This window comes from Molossus molossus, unplaced genomic scaffold (genome assembly GCF_014108415.1).
Source record: "Molossus molossus isolate mMolMol1 unplaced genomic scaffold, mMolMol1.p scaffold_m16_p_17, whole genome shotgun sequence".
NCBI lineage: Eukaryota > Metazoa > Chordata > Mammalia > Chiroptera > Molossidae > Molossus > Molossus molossus.
This window is the reverse complement of record NW_023425352.1, coordinates 52713538-52740343: the sequence shown is the minus strand read 5'-3', so window position 1 is coordinate 52740343 and position 26806 is coordinate 52713538. Positions and strand designations below refer to the sequence as shown.

The following is a 26806-nucleotide window of genomic DNA, read 5'->3' as shown; positions in this document are numbered from 1 at the left end:
TTGCAGACCCTGTTCCCGATTCCCCAAACTCTGAGGCCATCTAGACAAGCTGGTGGGCAGCTGTGGCTGGGCCGGGGGCAGGTGCCTTTGGGCCAGATGAGCCCTCTGAGGGGTCCCTTGGCCTCGGCCCTGGTTTCCTCCCTCCTGCTCTGAGCCCAGACTCTCTGAGATGCCCCTGATGGCCAGATCCCCCCCCCCCCCGGATGCTACAGGGCAGAAGTGAGAAGGTGTAGGATCACTCAGCCCCTATCTCAAGAATGGTGGGGTGCTGGGATCCCACCCCAGACCTGAAATTCACCAGCAGCGGATGCCAATGACCTACATCCTAGAAGCCCCAGCATTTCCAGCCTTGTGGTAGCTTCTCTGGGACATGAGCCTTGGAATTCGATAGGACATATGCGACAAGATGGGCACTGAGCAGACCCCGAAGTGCCACCCTCCCAGGAATCAGCAACAGGACTAGATGTGGAGAGATTCCTCCCCGTCGGTGGGACCGGCTCTCCCGTGTCACCCGCGGCTGCTCGTCTGCCAGACTCACTCTTTGTCACATGGGGCTCAGAGCTGGGCCTGCTGCCCCTGGGGCCATGGGAGCCTCCCCAGCTGCCTCCACCAGCAACCTCTCCTAGGACCTGCCAACAGCCTAAACAAATCTGGGGCTCCCACTGCCTGCATTCTGGTCTCGAGTCCACTGGCCAGAGGCCCCCAAACAGGAAGTACACATTGGGGCACGGTGGCACGGTGAGCCAACTGGCATCTTGGGCAATGGAGGCTGGGCCAGAGGCTGCACACCACCCGGATGGGGGTGAGGGGGAGCCCGGGGGCCTGCTGGGAAGGTGAGTGGAGAGGGCTCCACCACCCCTCTTCCCCATCGCACTCCTCCGCTGCTCAGTTTGGCCAGTAGAGAGGGTGACCACATGATGTGTTGTCCAAACTGTGATACTGTTGAGAGTGAAAAGGGCTTGCTATTAAAAACTACAGGGCAACAGCTGCAAACCCTGTGGACAGACTGTAAGAGCTGGGTTTAAATCCCTTCCTGCTTCTGAGGTGCCTGAGGCCTGGGAGCCTCCCCCACACCCTCATCGTTCTTGTTCCATCTGCTGAGGGCTCACTACAGAGTGACCCTGCCGGGTGGGAGGAGCAAGGCGGACCCATAGAAGGCTGGGTCCACTCTGCTCTGCACCCTCCGGTGCCACCTCCTGCTTCAGGCATCCCTCCAGTTTGTCTTCACACACGCAAGGGAAGTCCTTTGTGGAATTTTGATTAAAAGGCTGCATGGCGTGGAGAGGAAGGGGTGGTGGTGGTGGTCTCTGTACACTCTGGGAACGGGGAGGGGTGCTTTTGAGCGGGGTGGGAGCCCCGGGCACTGACTGCAGGGCTGGCTTCAATTGGGCATTGGCCTGCCATCGGCCTACACTGACTGCTGAGCTGGGCCTGGGTGCGGAGAGCCAGGACTAGGCCCCGGGCCGGGCCCGTGGGCAGGGAGAAGCCCACCGGTCACCTGGCAAGGTGGGAAGATGGGGGTGGGGGTGGAAGGAAGGAGCAGCTCCAGGCTCTCTAGCTGCGGTGAACCCAGGCCTGCGGCTGGAGCCAGAGTGCCCCGGATACATGGCATTGCTTCCAAAGCTGCCCCGGCAGCCCAGGGGCACGGGCCAGCGTGTGCGCCCTGCTGTGCCTCGGCCTTGAAGAAAGGGCGAGCATGGGTCTTGAGTCTGCACTGACACCTGCAGTAGTCAGAACCCCAAAGGCGGGCTCCTGCTTTGTCCCTGGGGTCCCCTCTTCCATCCATCTGCTGCCTTGAACACCCAGTGCCAGCTGCCACAGAAAGAGGGTGCTGTTTTCACACCTTGCGGGGCCCATGGGGTCGGAATGGGCAGGGTGACACCTGCTCGAGGCAGGGCGGGCCACCCCCAGTTGGACGAGCCCACAGACCAGACGGCCAGTCTCCCCACTCAGAAAGCGTGCTCCTGCCCTGTGGGGAAGCTGGCCTGGCCCAGCCCTCACTTCTGACTGGAGGCAGAGAGAAATTCTAAAGGCCTGGCTGCCGCCCCAGGCCCGCCTGCTGCTGTGTGGAGGGAGGAGGAGGCCACGAGCAGAAAGCCACTGCACTTCCTCCCTAGCTTCCTCCTGCATGGGCTCGAGCCCTCTTCTCTGGACCCCTACGAGCATCTCAGCTTCGTGGTTTCCTGTTTTCAGTGAAATTTACTCTGAGCTCCAGGCTCCATCTTCATCCATGACCACAGGCCCCACCCCCAGCAGCCTTAAAGCTCTCCCTGCTGTTGCCAGGGAGAGGCAGGTGCGAGACTAGAAAGAAGACCATGCACCCCGTGCTCACCTCTGGGGTGGTGCTGCCTCTGCAGACGCCAGCCGGTGGCTGGTCCCGATGGGTCCCGGCCTAGCGCCCGTGAGCTGGGGTGCATGGGACAGAGCAGCAGTGGGAACAGGGTGCCTGCCTCCAAGGGAGTGGGAGGAGCCTGGGCCTCCAGGAAGTTGGCTGCAGGGTGGGGCTAAGGGCAGGAGGCTCATGGATCCTAACAGTGTCTGAGGCCCTGGGAGGGAAACCTGTGCTTTTAGGTAACGAGTCATTGTTAAGCGATGTATCAGGGACCATGGGGCCTGTAAACCACCTCCCAGCATTTACAGTTCATGAAGACCTTCTGCCTCGATTCCCTCTAAGGAAATGGATTTGGAACTTCTTGGAAATATGCTACAGAGGCCACTGCAGATGCTGCTGTTGGGTCAGGCTGGCCCAGCCAGGGGGTCTGTGGTCCTAGGCACTGGGGTGAACGTGCAGGACCGCAGGACCTGCTTCCCAAAGACCAGCGTTGGGGTTGCCCTCCCTCCTGTCTGGCCAGAGCTCCCGCCCGCATCCGCGGCCTGGGGCAGAGGGGCTGATGCACTGCCTTCTTTAGGGAGTAGTCTGCAGTGTGGGGACTCTGAAGGGCACAGCGGGGCTGGGGCTGCAGAGGTCCCGTCACTGTCCCGGTGTGGGCGCTGTAGCCTGCCTTCTGGAAGAAGCCTTGCTGGGTGTCAGCGCCCCACGGCTGGCCGGAATGTGCCGAGGCTGGGCTACGATGTGCTCAGGGAGTGCAAAGGCAACAGCAACGCGCAGAAAGAGGAACTGAGGTCGTCAGCCAGGATGCCGGGTACAAGGCCGCTCAAGAAGCCGACACTCGCAGCCCATGAGCATCTGCCCCAGCCGCAGACAGCACTGTCTCGCCCTTCGCTGTACACACTTTGCATGGTCGTCCTTCTTTCCTGCACAGATGCTGTGGCTTTGGGTTAGGGTTAGGGTGAGGGTGTGAGTTCCAGGACAGTGGGCGTCTTGCCTGCCCTTTGAACTCGGTTACAGAGCTGACAACTGAAACGTAGCCGATGGAGAGTGGGTTGAACCATGAAGTCAGAGCTGAGTTCTCTGGACTGCTCACAGCTGGCAGGGACCTCTGACCGGCCGTTGGCTCTGGTTCCTAGCAGCTGCGTCTGGGCCTGACGGAATCTCCTCAGCGGCCACCCTTCCCTGAGCTTGTGCAGGCCGGGGAAGAGGTTTCGTTTGGTTTTGCAGTTCTGGTCTGTCGGCATGTCTTCCTGGATGACGTATCAGTGTAGCTTAACGAGCAAGTGCTGACGCTGGTTAGCAACGTCTGCCTTGGGCACAGGATAGAGGAGCAGCAGCACGTGTGCCTTCCCAAAACACGTCCACACGTGTTACTGCTCCTTTGATCCCCTCGCCCAGGAAACCCGGAGAGGCTTTCCCGTCCCCATTTACTGCATCGGGAAACTGAGGTTTCTAAAGGCTTGTGTCTTGTCACAGCGGATGAGGAACTGGGAGTGAAGCCCAGGTTTCCTGCTCCCAGGTCCGTGCTCCTTCCTCTTCACGGAATTGAATGGCATGGCAGGGCAGGACTTGCTGACAGTGCGTGCCAGGGCCCCGGAGCGGAGCTGTGCCCACGTGCCCATGGCTCCCCTCCTTCCACATCAGTCCTCGACACTCCCTTTCTGCCTGGCAACCCTGCCGCCTCAGGACTGCCGGTAGGCGAGGCAGGCCACGCACTACTTGCTTACAGCGGGGCGGGGGGCACCTCAGATGGCTGCAGAGCCCCCGTGTCACTTGGAGGAACTGAGCCAGTTGCATGTGCAGCCTCTGAGCAGCGGCGGAACATCCCTAAGGAGCAGGGTTAGGGGAAGGGTCTGCACTGCATCACGCCGGGCCAGAGAAGGCCAGCCTACTTGGTGTGCAGCCCAGGGAAGGGCCCAGGCTGGGGTTTCCTAACTTGAGCCAGGGGAAGCAGGCTTCCAAACAGAAGCAGGGTCCAAGTTTAATACACAGGAGAGTCCTTGGCCCTAAGATAGGAGGTGAGCTGCCGAGAGCAGCGTCCCTAGCTCACAGACTCTCAAGGGGCTATTGCTGGTGAACCAGACGTAGGTAGATTTGTTTGTCCTCTGCCTCCATAGGTGGCTTTTGCAGATCTCAGCAGCCTGAAAGCTAGGCTGGTTATCTGAGATCGTCTAACCTGCTGGGTGTCATTTGCCTGGAAGCAAGGCCCCGTCAGGCCCTCCCTCTCCCCATCCCCCTGCCAAGGTGCCTCTGTGGCTGGGGCTCGGCTCCTGACCTCCCAGTTACCTTCCGTCCTTCCTCCCTGGGCCTGGCCCTTCCTCTTGCAGGGGCCTCCCTGCTGGCCACTTAGACCCTTCCGCCAAGCCTAGCCTCCCTGTGGCCTGCAGCCAGCCAGAGACTGAGGCTGGACAATGACTTCCCCGGCCGGCTGGCGGATCATTGTGTGGTAGGGCTGGGCTGGCCCGGATGCCCCTTTCAGCACAGCCGTTCCAACTCTGGGCGCTCTGGGGCTGAGAACGGGTGGCCACGGCCTAGGCTGTTCGCAGGAATGTCCAGCCCTCAGGAAACGGGGGGAGCCCAGGGAGAAAAGAGGGCTCAGATACATCAGACACAGCCTTTCTCTTGGTTTGGGGAGGCCTTTGGTAGCTGGGTCCCAGGTCCCCTGCTTAGAGATATAAATGATGCTTTGTTTTTGCCCGGGCCGGTTTGGCTCAGCAGTTAGAGCGTCGGCCTGCAGTCCAGAGAGCGAACCCGGGTTCGCTTCCCGCTAAGGGCACGTACCTCGGTTGCAGTTTATACCCGGCCCTGGTTGGGTGGTGCGGGCCGCAGGGCCCGTTGGCCAGCTCTGCCCCTTCCTCATCCCGGCTCAGCTGGGCCGGGTGCTTGAGGGGTGGAACCAGCCCTGGGAGCGTGCCTGAGACAGAGCCCGGGGAAGATACGTGGAGAGGCAGCCCTGCTCTTGGCCCGGGGTGCTGCTGCGGGCCGGAACCACCCGCGGGTCCCCAGTCCACCCTGATTATCACATGCTCTTCAGCCTTCGTTTGGGCTGATCCCTGGAGCCAGTATATGCTTTGCCCCTTGCTGTGCTGACTATGGCTGACTGACATGACAGCCCAGGTGTCACCTCCTCCAGGAAGCCTTCCCCACCTTCAGTGCTCCTCAGTGCCCCATCTGTGTCACACAGGATGCCACACAAGCATGTCCTCACTTACTCAGCTGCACTTCACTGTGGCAGGGACCATGTTGCCTGCGTTTCTGTATCGCTAGTGCCTGGCACGCAGTAGGCATTCAGGGAACACTGAGTGAATGAATGAATGAACAAGTGAACTATGCTCCTGGGATGGTCACTGCTGTTCTTCACAGAGAGCAAATAAAAGAGATCTTTCCCAACCTGAAGAACAGAAAAAAAACCTGAAAGGGTAGATTCTTTTTGACTTAAAAATTTTCTCCCGTAAGTCTTCCAGTTGGTACCCGACGCTGTTTGTATTACAGTATTACAGCCCAGGGGCCACGTGTACAGGGTTTGGAGTTGTGAGTATGTGAAACACAGAATTTATTCTTGTGTTATTATTTATTAATTATTGCATTAACTGTTTCATGTACTCACAACTGTAAGCCTACTTTTGCCGCACCCTGTATGTTCCCCCCGTGATGGCCGCAGGGAGCCGGTCCCTGATCCTGCTCATGCTGACAGTGTTCCCGGGAGCTGGTGGTCCCCAGGCTGAGGGGCAGAGAAAGGGAAACAGCGTTTCTTTCACCCAACTTCCCACGTTGCACCAGGGAGCCGGCGCGAGCCGACACCTGCTCCAAGGAGGGCCGGAATGTCAGGACCCTCCGGACATTGCTCACGGGTCTCTACCAGGCCAGGACGGGTCTCTGCAGAGGGTCTGGTCAAAAGATGGAAACTATTTCTGGCCAGTCCCCAGTTCTGCAGGGACTTCGTGGGTACTGGCCGCCCCAATCCGGGTGGTTCCATGAGGCTGGGGTGATTTCCCAGCTCTCCGATTCCCATTTCTCTTGGGGACCGAAAGGAAGCCAGATGTTGCCTCCAAAACTCAGGGTTTTAGGGTGCCGTGGGTCTCAGTGATGGCAGCATGTGGGGTAAGGGTGTCCTGTCCACTGCCTAGGTCAGGATGAGGAGGAGCAGAGGGGCAAATGCTATCAGTTGGCCGCCTCGGATCTATTCCCCCCTCGTCCTCACCAAGAGCCCATCATGCCAACATCAAAGGCGGGGATTGGGGGGTCTACCAGAGTCACCTGTTGGGGGCAGAGGGTCAGAGGTGAGGCCTCACATATCATCAGGGTCCCTAGGGTGACAGATTACAAAAATGTCCCCGTATCCACACTCTTTGCAATGTGACTTTATAAGCTCATCCCTTCAAAAAGTAGTTTATTTCTCCACATCTTGATTGTGGGCTGGCCTGGTAGCTGCTTCGGCCAACAGAATGTGGCAGAAGTAACCTTGTTCCAGTTCTGAGCCTGGGCCTCACAAGCTTTGCTGTCTCTCCTGGACGCTCTCTATTGCCATGGGAACAAGCACGGGCTACCCTCTGGAAGAGGACAGAGAGGTACCCCAGCTGACAGGCCACTGACCCGCAGAAGCAGAGCCCTCCGACCCCACACAGCCGCCCCACCCCACGTGGGAACACAGCGGAGAGCAGAAGACGCGCCCGCTAGGTCAGGTCTGAATTGCCAGCCTGCAGAACTGGAGCAAGAGCAACGGTTGTTTTGGTTTGTGAGGCAGCATTATTGTGGTGACAATTGATACAGTCCCCCTCCTTCTTATGGTTTACCAAGCATTTCCACAGACATGAGCTAATTCTATTTCCCAAACACCATCTATGACAGAGATATCATCTCCCATTTGCAGATGCCAAAACTGATATTCTGAGAGGTTCTGACTTGCTTGCGATCCTTCAGCCAGCTCACAGTTCTCCACTCCCAATGGGCAAATAGCTTCAATCCCAGCCCACGCACCCTCCACAGTCTCAGTCCTGCAGGCCCCCACCTCCTCCTCCAACCTTGCAGACCTTGCTCATTGCCTTGGGCAGCGGCCCCACCCATTCAAGCATTAGATCAGACTATGGACATAGCCCCTTCCAACCCTGACAGGTTTTGACGACTGTATCACACCAACATGACATGGGGAAAGAGCCAGAGGGCACCTCTTCCTACTGGGCACAGAGGCGCTACCATATGGGTTAGTGTGGCCCCACAGGCACACAGCTTGGTAAGTGGTGTGGGGGCGACCCAGGCCCCAAGGTACAGGCTCCATCTGTACCATCCCACAGAGATGTGTGAGCAGCCCTGGCCGGTTTGGCTCAGCGGTTAGAGCGTCGGCCTGCGGTCCTGAGATGTGTGAGCAAAGAAGACTAAGCAGAGACCCCTGCTTTTGCAGGCTCCCCATAAACACTCATAAGCCGATGGACTAGAGGCACAATGAAGGAGCTGTCAAAGATTCACCCACTGCACGCGTCCCGATCCCTCCCATCGTCTTCCCCTCACACAGAAGGGCAGTTGCACCTCGCCCACCCTCCCTGCCCCGTGGCCGCCCCATCACTCACTGACAGAGGCGGGGTGCCCTCGTCCTCCACGGTGACCACCAGGTGGTAGAAGCTCTGGTGCTCGCGGTCAGGCGGGGCGGGTCGCGTGGTGATCTCACCACTGATGCGGTCCATGCGGAACGTCATGTCGTCGTTGCCCTCGGTGATGTAGTAGGACAAAACGCTGTTGATCCCGATGTCACGATCAGTCGCTCTCACCTGGACCACAACAGTACCGCCGCCCACGTTCTGGGAGGAGAGCAGGAGAGTGGTCATTCTGGATCCAACGGGCCAAAGCCAGCACCTGCTCCTGGGAGCGCAAGGGCCTCACCCGGACCTCCGGAAAGCTTTGCTGTCCACACTGGAGCCATGAGGAGGGGGATGACGGTGGCGAGCATTCTGTGTGCTCCTACTATGTGCCGGGGCTGTATTAACTTAGCGACTTCCCTCTTCAACCCCACATGTTAGGGCCTGGTGTCACCCCATTTACAGGTGAGAAAACTGAGGTGCAGGTAAGAGATGTGTGCCAGTCAGTGGCAGAGCCAGGATGTGCACTGTGGGAGGCTGGCCTTGAAACCCCTACGCATCCTGCCTTCATGAATGTCCAACCTGACATGACACCCAGCAGTGCGGGGCACAGATTCTCCGGGAGGGGCTCAGTCACAGGACTGAGTAGTTGAAGAGTTGATGTATTTAAAAACAGCTCTCCCGCCCAGCCGGTGTGGCTCAGTGGTTGAGCATCGACCCACGCACCAGGAGGTCGCCGGTTCCATTCCCGGTCAGGGCACATGCCCAGGTTGTGGGCCAAATCCCCAGTGGCGGCCAATTGATGTTCTCTCTCATGGATGTTTCTCTCTCTCTTCCTCTCCCTTCCTCTCTCTCTAAAATCAATAAGAAAAATAAAATAAAAAAGAAAAAACAAAACAGCTCTCCAGGGTAGACCTCAGTTCGCTGTTGGCTGCAGAAGGCCACTTGCTGCTTCTCCTCCCCTCACTCCCACCATGAAAAGACACCGCTCTCCGGGACCTGCCCTAGGCGTTAGGCCTAGAACCTGAGAATAAGCCATTGTCCCCCCCCCCCGCCCCCAGACTGGAGAGACTAGTGCCTGGCAAACAGACAGGTGCTTGGTAGTCGGCTCGTCTCCACTGTGTAGGTGCTGGAGTTGCCCTCACCTCGTTCACGCTGACGTTATATCCAACGGGGCTCTCGATCACGGGGGGGTTGTCATTGACATCCAGGATGGTCACCTGCAGGATGTGGTGCTTCTTCCGTGGAGGGGTCCCACGGTCAGATGCCACAACCTATGAGGAAGGGGATGACTGGAGTCAGGGCGAAGGGGTGGAATTAGGATCGGGAATATGGAGTCCAAAAGGGCTGCCCACTCAGTGGGGAAGGCTGGGAAGAACGGCAGACTCACTGGTCCATCCCTTTCCCCGGGGGCCCTTCCAGCTCTGGGCTCGGCCCAAGGCTTTTGCCTTCTGCCCCATGCTGCCAACAATTCCTGCCCAGTTCTTGTCTGGCCTGGGATCCTCATTTGCAATCTGACTCAGGTGCGTGCCCAGTCTTCACCTCCCAATCCTACCCCCTGCATTTGTGGGAGAGCCAGGGCTCTGCCAGGCTCCCTCGGGCTCTCACGGCGGGAACAGACACCTCCGCCGCTTCCTGCCGAGCCCCTCCCAGCCACCCTCTCCTGGGCTGGCCTCGCTCATGCTCTGGGCCCCGAGGAACTGCCTGCCCCGTGGTACTTGGTGACAGCAGGGAAGCTGACTAGCAGGACATGCTGATGGGCTGAGCGCTCTCCTGAGAGGGGTGGTCCCCACCTTAAGGATGTAGTGGTCCAGCTCTTCTCTGTCCAGGGGCTTGGCCACAAACACTTCGCCAATGGAGTAATTGGTGGTGACAATCTCAAAGGCCCCAGCGATGTTGCCCGAGGCCAGGGAGAAAACCACCTGTCAGTGGGGGGAGAGAGTGGCTGGTGAGGAAGCAGGACGGACAGGTGCCCGGTCAGGTCAAAGGCACAGCCCTGACCAGCTGGGGCCTCTGCTCAGCAAGGGCGTTTCAGAAGAGAGTGTTTGGTAGAAGCAGTTCTGTCTGTCCTAGTGGGGTGGCAGGCCCACGGAGGTAGAGCAGGGCCTGTGGCAGGTCCCTGGGCCAGGAGGCCGCGGAGTCCCACGGCACCGACGTTCCCCAGGGCAGGGACCGGGAAGTGCTGACACTCCGGAGACCTGCTAGAGCAGGCACGTGCCCTGTGGGACATGGACTGTTTGGCTCTCACAACCTGTCACGGAGCTGTTCTCTCCAGTTCACAGACAGGAGGCTCAGAATGTGAAACAACCGGTCACAGCTTGCAGCTGCCCAGGAGAACAGGGACTTGAACTCACATGCTCTGACCCCAGAGCCAGTGTCTTAGTCCCCAGGTGTGTTAGCATTTTTAAATGGCGCCGCCCGATTCATAAGATGGGGATGATATGCTCTCTTGTCCCTGCTTGTGCTCTAGGGGTGCCCCGACCCGGACCATGGGGAACGACCCTGCTGGGGATGGAGGGCTGAGAAGCAGGGGGGGAGGAATGTGTTCTCTTCCAGACCTGGAGCCGGCAGGAGGGCTGCCCTGTGGCTGGCACACAGGGGCAGGAAGCCATGTGGTCTGTGCAGAAAGGTGAGGAGTCTCTGGGAAAGCTGAACCCCACTCTTTGTTTGCTGTGCGGGGCTGACATGTGGCTGGCCGTCAGGGCCCATTCATTCAACCCAGGCAGGGCCAACCATCTGCCTCCTTTCCCTGACCACGGACTGGCAGGAGGGCAGGTGGTCCCGCTTGGGACTGGGCAGAGCCGAGGTGACCCCTGCTTCCTACTGAGTGATGGGGCGGCTTAGATGGCCCCTTCCAACTGAGGGTCATGGGAACCCCGTACTGAGAGAGCTGATCTGGGCTATTTCACTGATGCCCACCTGCCCATTGCTGCCGGCGTCAGGGTCCTGGGCCGTGACGGTGGCTACACGCTGGCCCACGGGGCAGTCCTCTGGCACGCTGACAGCCGAGTCGGAGGTGGCGTCAAACCTGGGGCTGTTGTCATTCTCATCCAGCACAGTGATGTAGACCTGGAGGGTGAATGTTACCAGAGACCTACGGCCTCCTCCTCCTCCTCCCAAGCCCCAAACACCAGGGTCCTATGGGGGCCCCTGGGGACCAGACCTCCACTCAGTCTGGAACATCAGCTAGCCTGCAGGCCAGTCCTGACTTCACACGAAGTCCCTGAGCTCATTTTTTCCAGGAGTCTGGTGGGGGAGGGCTCACACTCAAATGCTGGGGCTGGGACCTGGAAGGTGGGCCCCGGCCAGAGGGGGTGGAGGCTTGCGGGCTCCAAATCCACGCGGGAGTGCCAGGCTGACACCGGCAGAGCTTCCTGTGTTTTGAGAGGGACTAGGAACAGAGATTTGTGTGTGTGGAATGAGGTGGTAATAAAAATTAAAGAAAAAATTACGTGCAGGCTGGCTATCACACATCTGGCAGCCAGACACTGCCTGAAGGCCTCTTTGCTAGCACATCTGGATGAGAAGGAAGGAAGCAGGGCTCAGGAGGAGGGAGGCAGGGGCTTGGTAGTCCCTGTGGGGAGGGGCAGATGGGGAAGAGCGGTGTTTCCAGCTACCAGGTAAATCCAGGAGCATGCGCGCTGCATGCAAAGAGCATCTTGTTTAGTGTCCGCAGCGCAGGCTTCTGCAGCGTCTGGATAGCGAGCTGAAGAGAAGGCCCTGCTGTGGGGCGGCCTCCGGTCATGGATGGCCAATGGCCACCAGCCATGAGGCAGAACCCCAGGTGCACCTTAGGGTTACTGGTGAGGGGGTTGAGATAGGGCAGGAGGAGGCTCAGATTTTAGGAATCCCAGGCCAGGCCTCCTCCCCAGGTCAGATCCCATCTTCTTCCTTGGACCTGGGGTTCCAGGGCTCCCCTGCCTGCCTGCCTGCCTGCCTGCTACCCTAGGGACCCCATAGGGAGCCTGTAGAACCTCGCACCCTGCCAAGGAGATTAATTTCATTTCCTCTCGTAATCAGATTTTCCTTCTTCTCAGTCCTAGCCATGCCCTCCTATCTTTAGGCAGCTTTTAAAACCACGAGGCACCCTCGTCGGTGAGGCCCAGTGGTTGGGTATCGTCCCATGCAATGTAAATTTGCCCATTCGATTCCCGGTCAGGGCACATGCCCAGGTTGCGGGCTCAATTCCTGGCGGGGGGTGTGCAGGAGGCAGCCAATCGATGTTTTGCTCTCACATTGATGTTTCTCTCTCTTTCTCCTTTTCCCTTCCTCTCTAAAAAAACCAATTAAAAATCTTAAAAAGCAAACACATCAAAAACCCACAAGACAACAAACCCAGGCTTTGCAGCAGAACCCACTCCACCACGTCCACTTACTAGCTGTTGGCTTTGGAAAAAGTTATTCAACCTGATTTTTCATGGTCTCAGCTGAAACAGGAGCGAGAACACCCACAGCACGGGGATGTGAGGGGAACAAGTGAGCAACAAGTCAAGGGGTGGGTGGTCCCAGTCCTGCTTTCTGCCTGGCAGAGAGGCGTGACCTCACTTTCTGAGACTCTGCCCGTCCATCATGAATTTTGGACAGGAAGTTCCACGAAGTCCTGGAGCCCCAGTGTGCTCACCTGTGAAGTGGGCACAATAATGCCCACCACACTCTTCTCAGGAGGGAAACTAGCAAGGGCTCTGTGCTCTGATCCTTCCCAAACTCTTCCACTTGGGCCAAAGCCTTGTTTGGGCTCCCCATGCCTCCTCCCACTACAGAGCCTTTGCACATGCTGTTTCCTCTGCCTGAAATGCTCTTCCTTCTTTTTTTTATCCTCACCTGAGGACATTTTTCCATTTTTTGTTCAGGTAGAGTGGGAGGGAGAGAGAGGAACAGAGAGAGAGGAGAGAAACATCGATGTGAAGGGACACATCGAGTGGCTGCCACCCGCACGACCAACCAGGGCCGGGGACAAACTGCAACCGAGGTACGCGCCCTTAGCGGGAACCGAACCCGGGTCTCTCCAGACTGCAGGCCGACGCTCTAACCGCTGAGCCAAACCGGCCAGGGCTCTTCCTTCTTGGCTGCGTAAATTCCTGTGCTTTCTGGGGATCTTGGCTGGAGTCACTTCCTCAGGGAAGCCCTCCTGGATTTCCCCGATCGTATTATCTGCTCTCGCTAGTGGCATACGTTATTGGTGTGATCATTTGATCAGTGTCTTTTCTCCCATCGTATCTTATGCTTGTGAAGGCAGGGGCTGTATCTGATTTTGGTTTCCTGTTGTACCCGGAGCCCAGCCCAGAGCCTGGCCCACAGTAAGTGCTCCCTCTATGATTACTGCTCTGATGATCATGATGCTGTTTGTGAAGTTCTCCCGGGGCCAGGGAGTCAGCCTCAGTAGATGAGGAGGAAGGGCAGGTGTAAGGTCTGTGGGAATTAGACATGGGTCTGTGTCTTCGGCCAGGACCTCCTGGTCCAAATCTCCCTACTCTCTACCCTGGAGGTCTGAGGGCATTACACTCAGAAACTCTTACAGCAGAGCCCCCGCCCTGTCTGCCCCTTCCTACTGCCTCTCCACCCGTCCCGGGGCCGAGGGGGCCACCGGGCCTGGGAGGAGTCAGGTGTAGGTGAGCTGTGGTTTGTGTTTTGGCCTCGTGGAGGAAATGGTAGCAACACTAGAAGGGCCCTCAGCCTGCCTCCGCCCTAGCACCTCCAACGAGTTTGGGGTAAACAGGGCTGGCGTATCTGGGGCAGGGGCCCGGGGGGCCTCTAAGCCGGCAGAGCACGGGTGGGGGCGCTGTCTGGAGGGGTGGAGTGGCCGTGGAAATACAGCGGCCGGCGCAGAAGCGCGTGCTCTGGGGCCCTCCAGCCCGTGCACAGGAAGTGCTGGCCCGGCCCAGGACGGGGCTTCGGCAGCTTCGGTCCCCACCTGTCCTCGGCTCCTGGACTTCATGACAGCAAGGGCGAGGAACTGACCAGTGTTACAGACAAGGCCACTGAGGCCCGGGGAAAGGGCCCAGGCGACGTCTCCGAGTCCAGCTCCTATGGTGGGGGGGCAAGAACTGCCCACTGCCTGCCACCAAGGGCCTGCTCACTGGCGCCCTCTGGGTCCCCGGGGGGCCGAGGGGTGCTATGTATGCCGTGCTGCTTGTGGCCTCACTCACCCCCAGGCTAGGCCCATGGATGGAGAGGCCTTGGGGCACGGCCGAGTCACAACCAGGGCCTCAGGAACTCGGCCCCTCTGGTGGCCGTGGGGTGCAGGGGGTGCAGGGGCCCGTGCAGCCACACTGGCCCAGCCTGGGTGCTTGGTTGGCTCCTATCCCTTTAAGCTGATGTGACAGGGACCCAGGGAGGGGTGAAAATGTGGCCGTAGCCAAGGCAGATGATCAGCTGGACACCCCATGTGGTCTACAGAGGGCCTCAGACCAGACTGGCTTCCAAGCCAGATTGATGGCTCAATGTTCTCATTCTCACTGTGGGATGCCACCTCAGGGGACCCCTCCCGAGATCCATTTCAACCCCCGCCCGAGGCCGCCTGCCTGCCTCTCCCCCCTCCTAGAACCTCTGGTCTCAGGGGTCGCCCTCCCGGAAGTGCTCCCAGCACGTGGCCTCCCCTGCCTCACAGTCCTGGGGAGCAGTGACTCCCACCCTGACCACGCCGCCCTGGCCAGCACCCGGGCCCCGGTGCTGTGCATGTCACTTCACATGACTGCGGTGTGGCATGCTTCTGACACCAACCGCCAAGATAGCGAGGGGTGCCCTTTACAGATGCCGCCCATCACACCTCTCTCCAAGACCAGCACGCAGAGAGCTTCCTCCTCACACCCTGGGAAGAAGGCAGGGCTGCTGGCCCGATCCTCGTTGTAGACCCGAGGAAAGGAAGCACAGAGAGGCTGGACAACTTGCCCGTGTCACACAGCCGGTGAGGGGCACAACCTACTCCTCGTTAGTGCACCCCCCACCCCAGGGTCCCAGGGAGGCTCAGCAGAGCATGGAAGGCAGGGAGGCAGAGAGGGGCATGGGTACGTGCCTAAGCAGGGCCTGGACTCAGGTGAGAGAGTAGATGAAGGTGTGAGTGGGGACCCACCGCACATGTGCTCTCCAGGGGAGGCGGGAAGGTCCAGCCCCTCCCAGGGTTGAGCCAGCACTGGCCCCAGCCAATAGCACAGGGAGACCCCAGTCCACAGCTACTCACCTTCTGTAGGCAGAGCCGGCAGGAGGCGGCCAGGGAGAGAAAAGGCAAAGATGCAGGGGTTAGCAGCTGGTAGCTCTCAGCCCCCATCTCAAGCAGTGGTCTTGAGGATGCCCCACCCCCATGTGCCCGAGGTCTCACCCCGCCCAGGCTGCCCCAGAGGTGTGGCATGACTGGTGTCAATGTGCCCCTGGGCTATAACAACTCTCGCCTACTGCCCCGCCTGCATGTTGGGTGGCTGGTGAAGATGTGGGTTTTGGGGTGCCTTGGGGTGGTGATGGGCTACACCTGTGGGCTCTCACCCGGGGACCCACTCACCACAGTGGAGTCTACTTTGGGGCCACCGTCATCCGCCACCACCGTCAAGGTGTAGAAGTCACCTTTCTCCCGATCCACCAGGCCCTTGACTGAGATTACACCCTGCAGGAGGGGACAGATGGGCGAGTGACAACACTGCACCCACGAGGCAGAGCCTATGCCCCAAGCAGGTCCATGCTCTGGCCAAACCAGACCCCCGCTGACCCCGCACATTCTGCCCATGGTTCCACCCCACGTTGCTCTTTCTGCCTGACGTAACTTTCCCTTGAAGCCCTGTAGGCTGAAACCCTGCTGCTCTTCCCGGAAGGCTTGCTGCTTCCCAGCCAGAGGCGGTCTCCCGCCCACGGCCGTGGTTCTGGTCACGTCGTCCCCCATGGCGCTCAGGTTTGGATCCTTGATTATTCCCACTTCTACCCCTAGCCTGAGGGCCGTTCGAGGGCTGGGAAGGAGCTTGTTCATCAGGTTCCTTATGTGTCCCAGGACACAGCCTGGTACACTGCAGTGACTATGACCATGCTTATTTTCAAAGAAGGGATTCTGGTAAGAGACACACTGAAGCCCAGATAGAAGACTAGATAGAAGAGCCAGGCAGTAGATAAGAGATGACTGCACCAGACACCTGGTTAGAACTAGCTATTGCAATGAAGCTTCCTAACAGCCAAGGTAAAAAGGGAAACAGGACTTCAATAGCTTTCATTGTCCAGTAACAAGAAGGACACCAGGTTGCCTAGATATAAACATTATCTTGCCCCAAAATATTAAAAGGGATGTATTACAGGGATGTTTATCTCAAAGACACTTTATGACAAAGAGGAGAATGCCACATATATGGAAGGAGCTTAATAAATATTAATAAATGTTAGCTTTCAAAGGTTGAACTCCCCGCTCCCAGCCTCCAGCCTCCCTACCGTGTAGGCATCTATCTTGAAGAGGGCTTTGGCTTGGGCGCTGGTGTAGGCATCGAAGTGATAGGTGATCTGGTTGATATTGTCGATGGAGTAGGCCTGGACCCGCACGATCTCGGTGCCCAGTGCCAGGTTCTCCAGGATGGCAGCCTCGTAGGAGGCGTTGGAGAACTGCACAGCCTCGTCCAGCTCGTTGAGCAGAGTAACGTAGACGCTGCAGAAGCCCTGGTTGAAGGGTGGTGCCTGATCGGTGGCGGAAACATTCATCAGGTAGCTGGTCTTGGTCTCGTAGTCCAGGTAGTCCACAGTGGTGATGAGCCCCGTGCTCTCGTCAATCTCGAATTTGCCCTCCGCGCCCGACAGGATGCGGTAGTTTACCAGGCCACCATCCCCTGCAGGAGGACGCAAGAGGCTGTGCAGTCCCAGACGGGGGTAGGCTTCCCAAGCTGCCTACAGCGCACCCACGCTGTCCCTGAGGGACAGGGTGAGGGGCCGAGGCGGGTCTACCTAGTGTGCACTGCTCCCACTTGTAGGCTGAGTGGGCCCAAGTGATGCAGCAAAGACCAGGGGCAAGGTCTGTGTGGCCGGTAAGGCCCAGCACTCACCGTTCACCCCCCTGGGGCCTGGTCTGGGCATGAGAGATGTGCCCAAACCGAAGCTCAAGTACCTCCCTTGGGTATTTGGACAGAGAGGGTGGGGAAATGAGGGGCATCTGCGAGTGAAGGTGTTGATCTAAAAAGTGTCCAATCAGCAAGGCAGCATCCTCAGAGGTGGCTAAGTCTTCATTTGGTCCCTCCAGCCGAAGGGCCCCAGCCAGGGACACCTTCTCCCGTTTCCCCAACTCTCACCCCAAATCCCTAGGTCTTGGAATACATCCTTCAGCCAGGAGCTAGAGGTGGAGCCTCCTCAGCTAAAGCCCACAGACTTACAGGGGGAGGGTCACAGAACATCAGGAAATCCCAGGCTTTCCTGAAATTATTTGCAAAACTCTGCATGGACGTGCATTTTTCTAGGGAGGGATCCAAAATCTATAGCTTTTCCTCATTTCTCAAAGGGATTCCTGACCCGGAAAAGGTTATGAACATGAACCCTGGGCCACAGTGACGTATGTGACCTGAACTGTATAAAGGGAAGAGCAATCCATCCGAGAGAGTGCAGACTCATTTCTCCCTCCACCCCGTCCTTGCCCCAGGTTAGCTGGGCAGCTGACGGGCTGGGCTGGGAGCCCCCAGAATGGCCAACAGGAAGCAAGCACAGGAACGAAAAACCAGGAGCAGCTCAGGGAGCCTCTCTGAGGGGCAGCAGACCCCCAGGAAAGAGCCCCTCCCTGGCCGTGTCTCTGGCCCAGACCCCATGGAGAGGGCCACAGTGAACTGGCCACTGCTAACTGTGACCACCTCTGGGGCTCGGGCCCTCAGCAAGATCCGGGCTCCCTTCAGGGCAGACCACTGTCCTGTAGAACAGGGCACACTGCCCCTTGGAGGCCTGTGTGTGCCAGGCCCGGAGCCAAGGCTGGCTGGAGGAGCCAGCTTTCTGACAAAGCCTTTACCTCACCCGGCCCTGCCCGGGCCCTAGCCAAAGGCCAGCTAGGGGCTGCCAGGTCCTACAATAACCAATCTGGACTTCCCAAACGTGTGCCTCCTCCTCTCTCCATTCGGAGATTGGGACACCTCCCCCTGATGCCAGCCCTCCTAGTCCTGGGCATCTGGTGAGGATGCCACCAAGACTGTCCCAGGAGCTGCTGAATGGGGACACCCGAGGGGTCCTGAGGATGACAGGCCCTGCAGGAGCGGGAGGGTCACTCAGGGGAACGGGCTCCTGGCCTTCCCCAGCCGGCCTCACCAGTGTCTCGGTCCGTGGCTTTGACGACGATGACGGACGTGCCGATGCCCGCAGTCTCTCGAAGGGCCAGGCGGCTGTACTGTTGCTGCGTGAACACCGGGGCCTCGTCGTTGACGTCCTCCACGTACACTATCACCTGTGGGACCGGCCCAGAGGTGGGAAGTCAGGAGGGAGGACCAGGGAAGCCAGAGCTGGGCCCCCTGGGCCTGAGTGTGCGGTCACTGCTCTCCTGGGAGGAGAGGGCCTGGGCCAGCCTGGGGGTTACCGTGTCTCCCCCCCTTGCACAGTATCTGGCAGGTGGCAGGTGCTCAAGCATCGTCTGCGAAGGAACGAACCTGTCCTGCGGTTGGCTCTGCTCCTACCCCGTGGGAGCCTGGGACTGACTAGTGAGTCCTGGAGCCACCGTATTCAGTCATAAAACAGTAACGTGGATGTCATAATTCATGTCCCGTGTCACTCCTAGGGCTGTTATGAAGACAAAATGAGCCAGGCCCTGCAAAGTGCTTGAAAAGGTTTAAAGTGACCCCATTCAAGTACCAAAATGTGTCTGGGAGAATAGACATAAAAATGCTAATTATGGTTGCAGCAGAGGGTGACATTGCTCGGACCCCTGCAGACTCTCAGGCACCTTCTCTGGGTGCTCGTACTGCCAGCACCTACCCAGGCACTGGCACCCGCTCACCCAGACGGCCGGGGTGCCTGGGTGTTATGGCCGCTGGGGCAGCCCTAGCCTCTGACTGCTGGGTGCACCGTGTCGCGTCTCTGGCTTCCCGGCCCATCGGGGCAGCTGAGGTCTCTCCGCAGAGCTCCCCGTGGGACTGAGGCCAAGCTCCCTCTGTGCTACTTTGCTGGCTGCCTCTCCTTGCCGGTCCCACGACCCTTCCAGTTTTTCCTGGGCACACTTCCTATTAATCACTTTCACACCAATCCTGTGTCAGGTTTTGCTTCTGGGGATGTGGCCTGAGACAGTGGGTGTATTTCTGAATTGTGGAATTATGCACTTTTCATCACTGCTTGTCTGCCCTAATTGCTCTTTGATGAACACGTACATCTTGCGTAACAAAGTCATTTAAAAGATGTTTATGGAGAGATGTTTATGGCTAGAGATCAAAACAACCATTCTTTTTGCCACCCCACCTGCCCCTTCCACTCAGACACACGCACGGGGCACGGGGAGGGTGTGGCCCAGCTGTGGGCAGGACCAGGGCTGTGCTCAGAGGACCAGTGTGGTGGTGGGGGTGGGGGTTACAGCCACACTGTGCAGATGGTATTGGTGCTCAAGGAGCTGCAGGGAGCCCCAGGGCTCCTGCCTCTTTTCCTAGATGGGGAAACAGAGGCCCCGAGACGGGGAGGGACTTGACCAAGGCCTCCCAGTAACCGAGAGAGCTGGAAAGAGAGGGCGGGTTCTTCTGGTTCCCAACCTACCAACACTTCCGCTCTTCACACTATGTTGTGGGTAAGCTGCCCCAGGAGAGAACAGAAGAGGTACCTCCTTCAGCCTAACAGAGCCAGGGCCAGCAGGCTCGCCCGCAGACTGGAGAGGGGCAAACGGGGTGGGCGGTGATGCGCAACACAGATTTCACATGTGGTCACGGCACTAATGGCGGCCGGGGCACAAACACTAGGTTTCCGATTGATCACAGTTGCTGGGATCAGCCCTGGCTTCTGTTCTGGGTTTAGCTGGGAATTAGCTGGAGAGAAGGGACTTCTGTTGGTGTAAGCAGAGATGGTAGAGAACTGGGGGGCAGAGGGAGAGGGGGAGGGGCCTGCGAGGATGAAGGTTTCCTTCCCCGCTCCTGGGGTTCCTGCAGCCCTGCTGTGTCATTGACTTTTCACGTCCGGACACCCTGAACCCACTATGCAAACTGCAGTGCCCACCGCAGAGCACAGCTGTTCACAAGCCGGAGCCTTCTAAGTTTAGCTTCCTCAAGAATTTGGCTGGGGAGACTGTGGGCGGGGTGGGTTTGGGGAGGAATTTGCATGGATGAATTTCGGGAACTCTCTTCCCATAAACAGAAACTAACAATTCATCTTTCAAAACTGTGAGCCTTCCCCTTCCCAAGTCTGCTTGTCTCAATGGCCTTGAGCCCACGGTGGAGGGAAAACACAGGGCTCATCTGACAGTGCGATGAACTGGGAAGCAGGTGGCACGGCGCCTGGGTGTGGCCCATCCTCCCGAGGCTGGCTGCACACTGCTCTCTTGTTGGTTTCAGCCTTGTTTTTAGCAGCAGAGACAGGCAAAATGGTGTGTGGTTTAAAAATCTGAGAGACACAGATGTACAGGAAACACACAGGTCTGCCAAGTTCTTGCTGAGCAGGAGGGCTCAGCTACTAAGCTACCAGGCTCCCTGGAGAACCAGTCTTACTTTCTGTTCAGTGCTGTGCCCGCCAATAGGGACAGGACAGGAAGAGAGAGTGTGTGTGTGCGTGTGCGCATGCTCGCATGCATGTGTGTGTGTGCGCACACATGCACTTGCAACGTGCATGAGTCCCTGGTCTCCACAAGGGCTGCTTCACTCTGTGCTCCCTGGCCCTTCCATCTGGGCTGCCCCTGGTCTCTGAAGCAGGAACTGGAGAACTTGGATGGTTTCTGCAAACCATCTCTGCTGCTGCTGGGAAAACAAATCCCAGGCAAACCTGAAGTCCCCACATTGTCTTCAGAAAGGTCCTGGCTTTCCTGGGGCTCACGGTGTGGGGGCTGCGTACTACAAGGGTCATCCAGGGGGGTAAGGTAGCAGTGGTCTGTGTGCTTTGAAGAGTCTTGTGTAAGGCAGCGTAGGGCAGTGGTTAGGAAAACAGACCTGGCTGACTGCCTGGTATGGAGCCCAGCTCTACCTGTATTGCTGTGGGACCCTAAACACAATAGCCAATCCCTTTTTGCCTCAATCTCCTCATCTATAAAATGGGCACAATAACAGTGCTTACTTCTTAGGGCTGTCATGAGGATCAAATGAGCTCAAGTCCAGGAAACACTTACTAAGTACGATGTGAGGCTTTATTACTCCCCAGGGTTCCTGGGAGAAGAGCAAAAGGAGGGTGACCGAGCAGGCGTGGCTGCGCCCCGCCCTGCACCACCTGGCTTTGACCTGTTTACACAGTACCTTGGGGTGCCGCAAACCATTTTCCTTATAAAGACTGTGGCTAGAGAAAAGTCTGCAGCTACAGGGCTGAGGCACTGACCGGAGCAAGCCCCGGAGAGAGGGGCTCCCCTGCTTCTGGGAGGAGGGCTGTGAAGTCCAGGGAGCCAACCCCAGCTCTGCTGACCGCAGTCGCCCTGTGGCCGGAGGCTGGCCCCACCACGGGCAGGCTCTGGCGTGAGAGTGCTGATCATGTGGACGAGCAGCTCACAGCACGAGCGAGGCTGCGTGGGACCGCCCGGGCCCTTCTTCAGGTACCTGTTTCACCCTCAGTCACTGGAGCTCGGAACGTTCCAAGAAGCCCCAAGGTGTGAAAACCCAGGAGGCACGCCTCACTTAGCATCTCCGCCCAGGCAGGTCTCACTTGGACGGGCTACGTAAGGACTCGGGCTGCCCTCCCATCTCTTCCCTTCTGGGGCAGAGTCCCCGGGGCAGCAGCAGACGGGCGGAGGCTGAGTCACCTGCTCCCCGCGCTGGCACTGCTGGGAGGGGGACCCAGGCAGGCCTCTGCTCACTGTTTCCAGCCGGGGGAGCAGCAGGTGGAGATGGGCTGATAGGAGAGTCGATTCTGCCCCACTCAGTTCTGGGTGAAAGTCCCTGGCCCTGACTTTTCCCATCTGCCTCCCACTCTTCACTTCTGGGGTCTGACTCACTTTCCACCTGGTTTAGGGGAATGGGCTGTGAGCTGCTGAGTGTGCAGTGGGGGTAGGTCACTTCATCACCCCCCTGCCACTGGGGCAGCCAGTGGGAACATCTGTGGGTCTATTTCTGACCATCCAGGAAGAAGGCTGATCCGACTTCAGCCGCCTGAGGGAGAGGCCTGCTGGGCATGAGGGTGGGCAGACAGAATACGGTTGACGAGGCAGCTGGAAGCAGCCACCGGGACAGTTAGGGGAGACGTTCAGTGGAAAGATCGCTGAACTTGGCCCCAAGACCTGGGCTCTGAGGTCTCCCACGAATGCCTTTTCTGTGCCTCAGTTTCCTCATTTCTAAGATGAAGTGGGCAACGTCCGCATCGCTACGACCACACTGAGATTTCCTTGGCACCCTAGAGTCGTGTAGATACAGGGATTAGCATGGTCAGGACACCTCTTTCACCCCATCATCGACCCCCTTCCACCTCTGAAGAAACTGAGGCTCCGAAAAACGACACATCCAAGATCCCAGGCACCAAGTGTTATTCAGAACCTGAGTCAGCGGCAGCCTTGCCCCGCCGGGACCCACTGGTGGCTCTGGGCAGTCCAGCCGTGGCCTCGGCCCAGCCCCGAGGGCAGTGCGGGAGGAGACGCGGGGCTCCCTGCTGCCTGGCTCTGGAGCTGCCCCGCCGCCCGCCTTACCCTGACGGAGCTGCGCATGGGGCCCAGGTCGTGGTTATAGGCCTCCACTATCAGCACGTGGGATGAGTCCTGCTCCCGGTCCAGGGGCTTGGGCCCTCGCATCAGGAGCCCGTCACTGACGTGGATGCGGAAGTTGTTGCCATGGTCACCTGTGTGGAGAGACAGATGCATGAACTCTGCTCTGGAGCAGGATCCTCGTGGGATTTTGGGGGTGAAAAGGGGGACCCAGCTCCCGAGAATGCTGACCCTGCCCAGAGGTCTCAGGAGCTTGGCTGAAGCCCACAGTGGCAAGCAGGCCCCTGCCTCATGCTGCTCTGGCCTGGCAGGATTGGAAGGAGGGGGAAGACGTTTACTCTGTACCCCCAAGGGAAGCCTGGGAGACTCCGGAGACCTCCACACCCAGAGGTGTCAGTGGAGCGAATATTTCAGAGGGCTCTGGGCAGAAAAGGGAGCCAACCAAATTCCCCATAGGCGGTTAAAGCCTGGATTTGGGGAACTCATCTGGGCTGGTCCGATGCCCGCCCCTGCTTTTCCTCTGGGGATCCGCCCTCCCTCACTCTCAGCCCGTGTGCTTTGGGACTCATTTTGGGAAGCAGGGAGCACTGCCCTAGAGTCCAAGGCAATGGTGGTGGTTAAGGGACGGGCACCGATACATGTTGGGCAAATGACATTCAGACTCTGGGGAGCTAGCTGCCAAGGGGTGCCCGGCCCTCAGGACCCCTCTGGACTTCAGGAGCAAAGCAGTCAAATGCCACAGCCTCACGTCCAACTGGGCCAAATGGTTGGAGAGTGTTCCCGTCTCCCCTGGGGCCCCGGGTGCGACTCCTGGGAGCCTAGGGAAGCCCTGCCGAGGGCGGGAGGGCCGGCCCTGCCATCCTGGGCTCCCACTCACCATGAAGGATGCGGTACCACACACGCCCAAACTCGCCCTCGTCGGCATCTGTGGCCTTGAGCTGAGGAAGGATGAAACAAGGTCAGTCCTTGAATTCCAGTCCATGGGAGAGCGGATGTTTGTGGGGACCCTCCCCTCCCCTCCACACCACTCGAGCCTGTCCTGCCCAGACCTGTGGTTTCCCACGGAGGCTGGGTGTGGGACAGGAGAGGGACATGTCTGTCTTTCTCTTTCCCGAGACACCTGGCCCCAGATGTCTCCAGGCTGCCCTGTCCATGGCGGGGGACCTGCCAGTTCTGTTCTTGATCCCCCGGCAGGTGCTTGGGGAGGATGGGGAGGAAGCGGGTGACAGCACCATGCTTGACCAGGTCAGCTCATACCTCCACAGTTCCCACCTTTAGCCTTTTGAGCTCCCAGGCACCTCACCTAGGGCGGTGGACTGCATGACGCTTCTGGACTGGGTGGCCCCGGCCAGGCCACACCTCTCTGGACCACGTATTATCTGAGAGAGGCGGGGCTGGATGAGGTGACTTCTCAGTCACCTGGTGGACTTTGACAGCCCAGGGAAAGCGACCCACCGGGGCTGTGCCGAGCGCTTCTTCTCTGCTCAAGAGCTAAGGGCAGGAAGCAGCGGCTCAAAAACCCAAACGAGGGCTCCTACAGACAGGGTGGCCCCAGGCGCAGGTCTTGGGCAGCCACAACTTCCCCCCTCTGCTATATTTCTGGGAGCTTGGGGGTCCTTGATGGAAATGTGGCTTAAGAAGTAGGGCAGCTTGTTGCCAGGGAAGATCTGGCTTCTGGGAAGAAAGCAGGTTGGGGGAGGAGTGTCTCTGTGGGGGTGGGGGTGTTTGTGGAGGGGTGCCAAGTGTGGGGTGTGTGGGTGGGGTGAAGATATGTGGGCGTGTGGGAGGTGTGTGGGAAAGGTGTGGGGAGTGTGGGGGTGGGGAGAGCACTGCGGGGGTCTCCCGGGGCCCACCCACACTGCAAGCTGCACAGCGGGGCTGCCCCTCCCACCCAGGCTTTCTGCCCTGGACCTCCTTGCCTTTCAAAGTGCCTCTCAGCCCCCACGGCACACCTTCAAGGGAAAGTCCTCTCAGGGAAGTAGAGGGAAAAGCCTGGAAGGTGAGGGGCCCGGGAGGCAGGAGGGCGAAGGGCCTCAGGGCTACCAGGGCCCACCGCCTGCCTGCGCCCGCCCTCGCCCTCTGCGAGCCCCTCTCCCCGGGAACCTGGAAGCTGGCCGGCTGCTGCAGACCATACCATTCAAATGTCCAGTGGGGGAAGGTGAGAGCCATAGGGGGGAAGAGCCACTGAAACCTTCCCCGTGTCCCCCCGGCGCCTCCGCCCCTCGAGAGGGCTCCAAGGAGACAGGCTGGAGGGAGGCCCCTGGAAGGCTCAGGAACACAGCTCCCCTGTCCCTCTCCCGACCCAGTTGCCATCCCTACCCTCTTGGGTGTCCCCTCCCCTTCGGCAGGACCCAAACTCTTCCAGACAAAGCCGGGAGAGTGAAGGGAGGCGACCCACTCTGCCTGGCTGGCCGGCCGAGGGACACTGGGCAGTGCAGAGCCCAGGGTGGGTTGGGGTCACAGGGGCGCAGGGTGCTCCTGGGGTCTCCTTTGGACAGCTGAGGAGACCCTTCACCCTGCTCGGACTGCTGAGAGCCGGCTCTGAGGTCAGTGTTGGGGGGCTGCAGGAGGGGCCTGGTGAGGACAGTGGGGCCAGACGCTTGCTGGAATACTCGGGGGGGGGGTGCTCAGACAGGGGAGTCTCCTGCTTTTGTAGAGTGGAAGACCTAATGAAGGGCCGTGGCTAGCCTGAGCCACACAGCAAGATGTGCTATGAGTCAGTCCCTCTGTTCCTGGGCCCTGCTCTATGGAGCTCTGAGGTCAGGAAGAAGGTTCTAGACTAAGCTTAGAGCTATGCCCAGAGCAGGGCCTGCTGCGGTGCCCTGGACTCCAGGAGTGCGGGAGGGACTTCGCCCGCCCTCACGAAGCTTCCTGGCCGTGGCTGGTGGGCGCCGCCCTTTTCAGACCAGCTGGCCTGGCTGGGGAGAGAGCCAAGGGCCCGGCAGCTGGCCTGCTGTTTCCCGGGAGGTGGCCCGATGTTGTCAAGGACTCCGGAGTCCCTTACTTCCAAGGGAATTACGCAGATGCTAATTCCAGGCTCACGTATCCTTTTATTAAAGTGCTTCCACAAGGACCGAAGCCGGGTCCTGCTCTGCTGGCCTGGTACGGTCTCCAGGTCCACGCGGAGGCCTCGCAATGACAGCAGGATCAGCAGGGTTGAGACTTCTCCACTTCACTCCCGTGCTACTCCCGCCGGTCTTCTTCCCGTGGGAGATGCAGTGGGCACCCTCACCCCTCCTCCCGCTCGGTTCAGAGGAGGGCCAGCCCATGTGGCTGCCCGAGGGGAGCACGCCAGGCGATGCCTGCAGGCGAGGCCCTGGGCAGCCAGACAGGCATCAGAGTTTCCAGCTGGGAGCTGGGAGGGGTCCCGCTCTGCCTGGAAATCCTGGAAGGAGTGGTGGGAGGGAGTGGGTGGGAGGCCGGGTGGGGTGCATCGCATGCCCTCAGTCGGCTGGGCACAGGGCAAGGCTGTAGGCAGGAAGGGAGCTTGGAGTTAGGTCCCGTGGCTGCTGGTGAGTGCCTGGTGTGGGGACTAGGGGTGGGGGTCGGGAGGTGGGAGCAGGGTGGCCTCTGGGCTTCCTGCCGCCTGCTGACGTGGGCTCGGTGGCGCCTCCTGCCAGTGGAGGTGCGGGAGCAGGAGCAGGGCTGAGTTAGACCTGCTGCAAGTTGGGGAGAGAAGGGAAATCTGCTATCCCAGTCTCACCGAAGTCTCCAAGAGCAAAGAGAAATAAGTGGTTATTATTGGCCCATCCTTGGGGCTTCTTGTCCTGTGTCTGTTGAAATCAAAGATCACAGATACTGGCTTGCAAAGCTGGACGTAGCCCGTTTGTGTGTTTTGTTTGGGCTGCTGTAGTGCTTTAAACATTTGAAAATTTATTCCGAAGTGTCTGGAATCAAGTTTGTTTGGTCTTGACAGTGTTTTCTCTCCCCCCACTCCCCTCCCCTCCCTCCCCCTCAATCTCACGTTCACCAAATTTGAATTCGTTGCCAACATTTAAACATCAGGAAAGTTAGCCTGAAAATCTAGATTTCTGGCTTCTCTTGGGAAACTGGAAGGGCTGACGGCGCTGGGCCTGCCCTCGCATTTCTCGGCCTGGCCCGGCCGGCTGCGCTTCCTAGAGAGCCTCGTCCAGGCAGACCTCACCTGTGCCCTGCGTCAGGTTACCCGCCAGCCTG

At 59.0% G+C, this 26806-nt stretch overlaps 3 protein-coding genes across 3 annotated transcripts in view; 1 reads left to right on the top strand and 2 right to left on the bottom strand.

Moving 5' to 3' along the window:
- The window catches only part of VSIR (V-set immunoregulatory receptor), a 28163-nt gene extending 23152 nt beyond the window's left edge, over positions 1-5011 (top strand). Inside the window, exon 7 of the mRNA XM_036264539.1 lies at positions 7-5011. Within this exon, the coding sequence (XP_036120432.1) occupies positions 7-44 (38 nt within the window). The 3' untranslated portion in view covers positions 45-5011. The remainder of the gene's footprint in view (positions 1-6) is intronic.
- The window catches only part of LOC118631996 (cadherin-23-like), a 71910-nt gene extending 63963 nt beyond the window's left edge, over positions 1-7947 (bottom strand). Inside the window, exon 1 of the mRNA XM_036264538.1 lies at positions 7897-7947. The gene's annotated coding sequence lies outside the window, so the exon portion shown is untranslated. The remainder of the gene's footprint in view (positions 1-7896) is intronic.
- Positions 7746-26806, bottom strand: part of LOC118632089 (cadherin-23) — a 335260-nt gene continuing 316199 nt past the window's right edge. The window contains exons 29-39 of the mRNA XM_036264847.1: positions 23508-23568; positions 22616-22764; positions 18142-18277; positions 16303-16691; positions 15395-15496; positions 15080-15082; positions 10822-10971; positions 9696-9824; positions 9048-9176; positions 7897-8124; positions 7746-7760 (exon numbers count right to left, since the gene is read on the bottom strand). Coding sequence (XP_036120740.1) covers positions 7746-7760; positions 7897-8124; positions 9048-9176; positions 9696-9824; positions 10822-10971; positions 15080-15082; positions 15395-15496; positions 16303-16691; positions 18142-18277; positions 22616-22764; positions 23508-23568 — 1491 coding nt within the window. The remainder of the gene's footprint in view (positions 7761-7896; positions 8125-9047; positions 9177-9695; positions 9825-10821; positions 10972-15079; positions 15083-15394; positions 15497-16302; positions 16692-18141; positions 18278-22615; positions 22765-23507; positions 23569-26806) is intronic.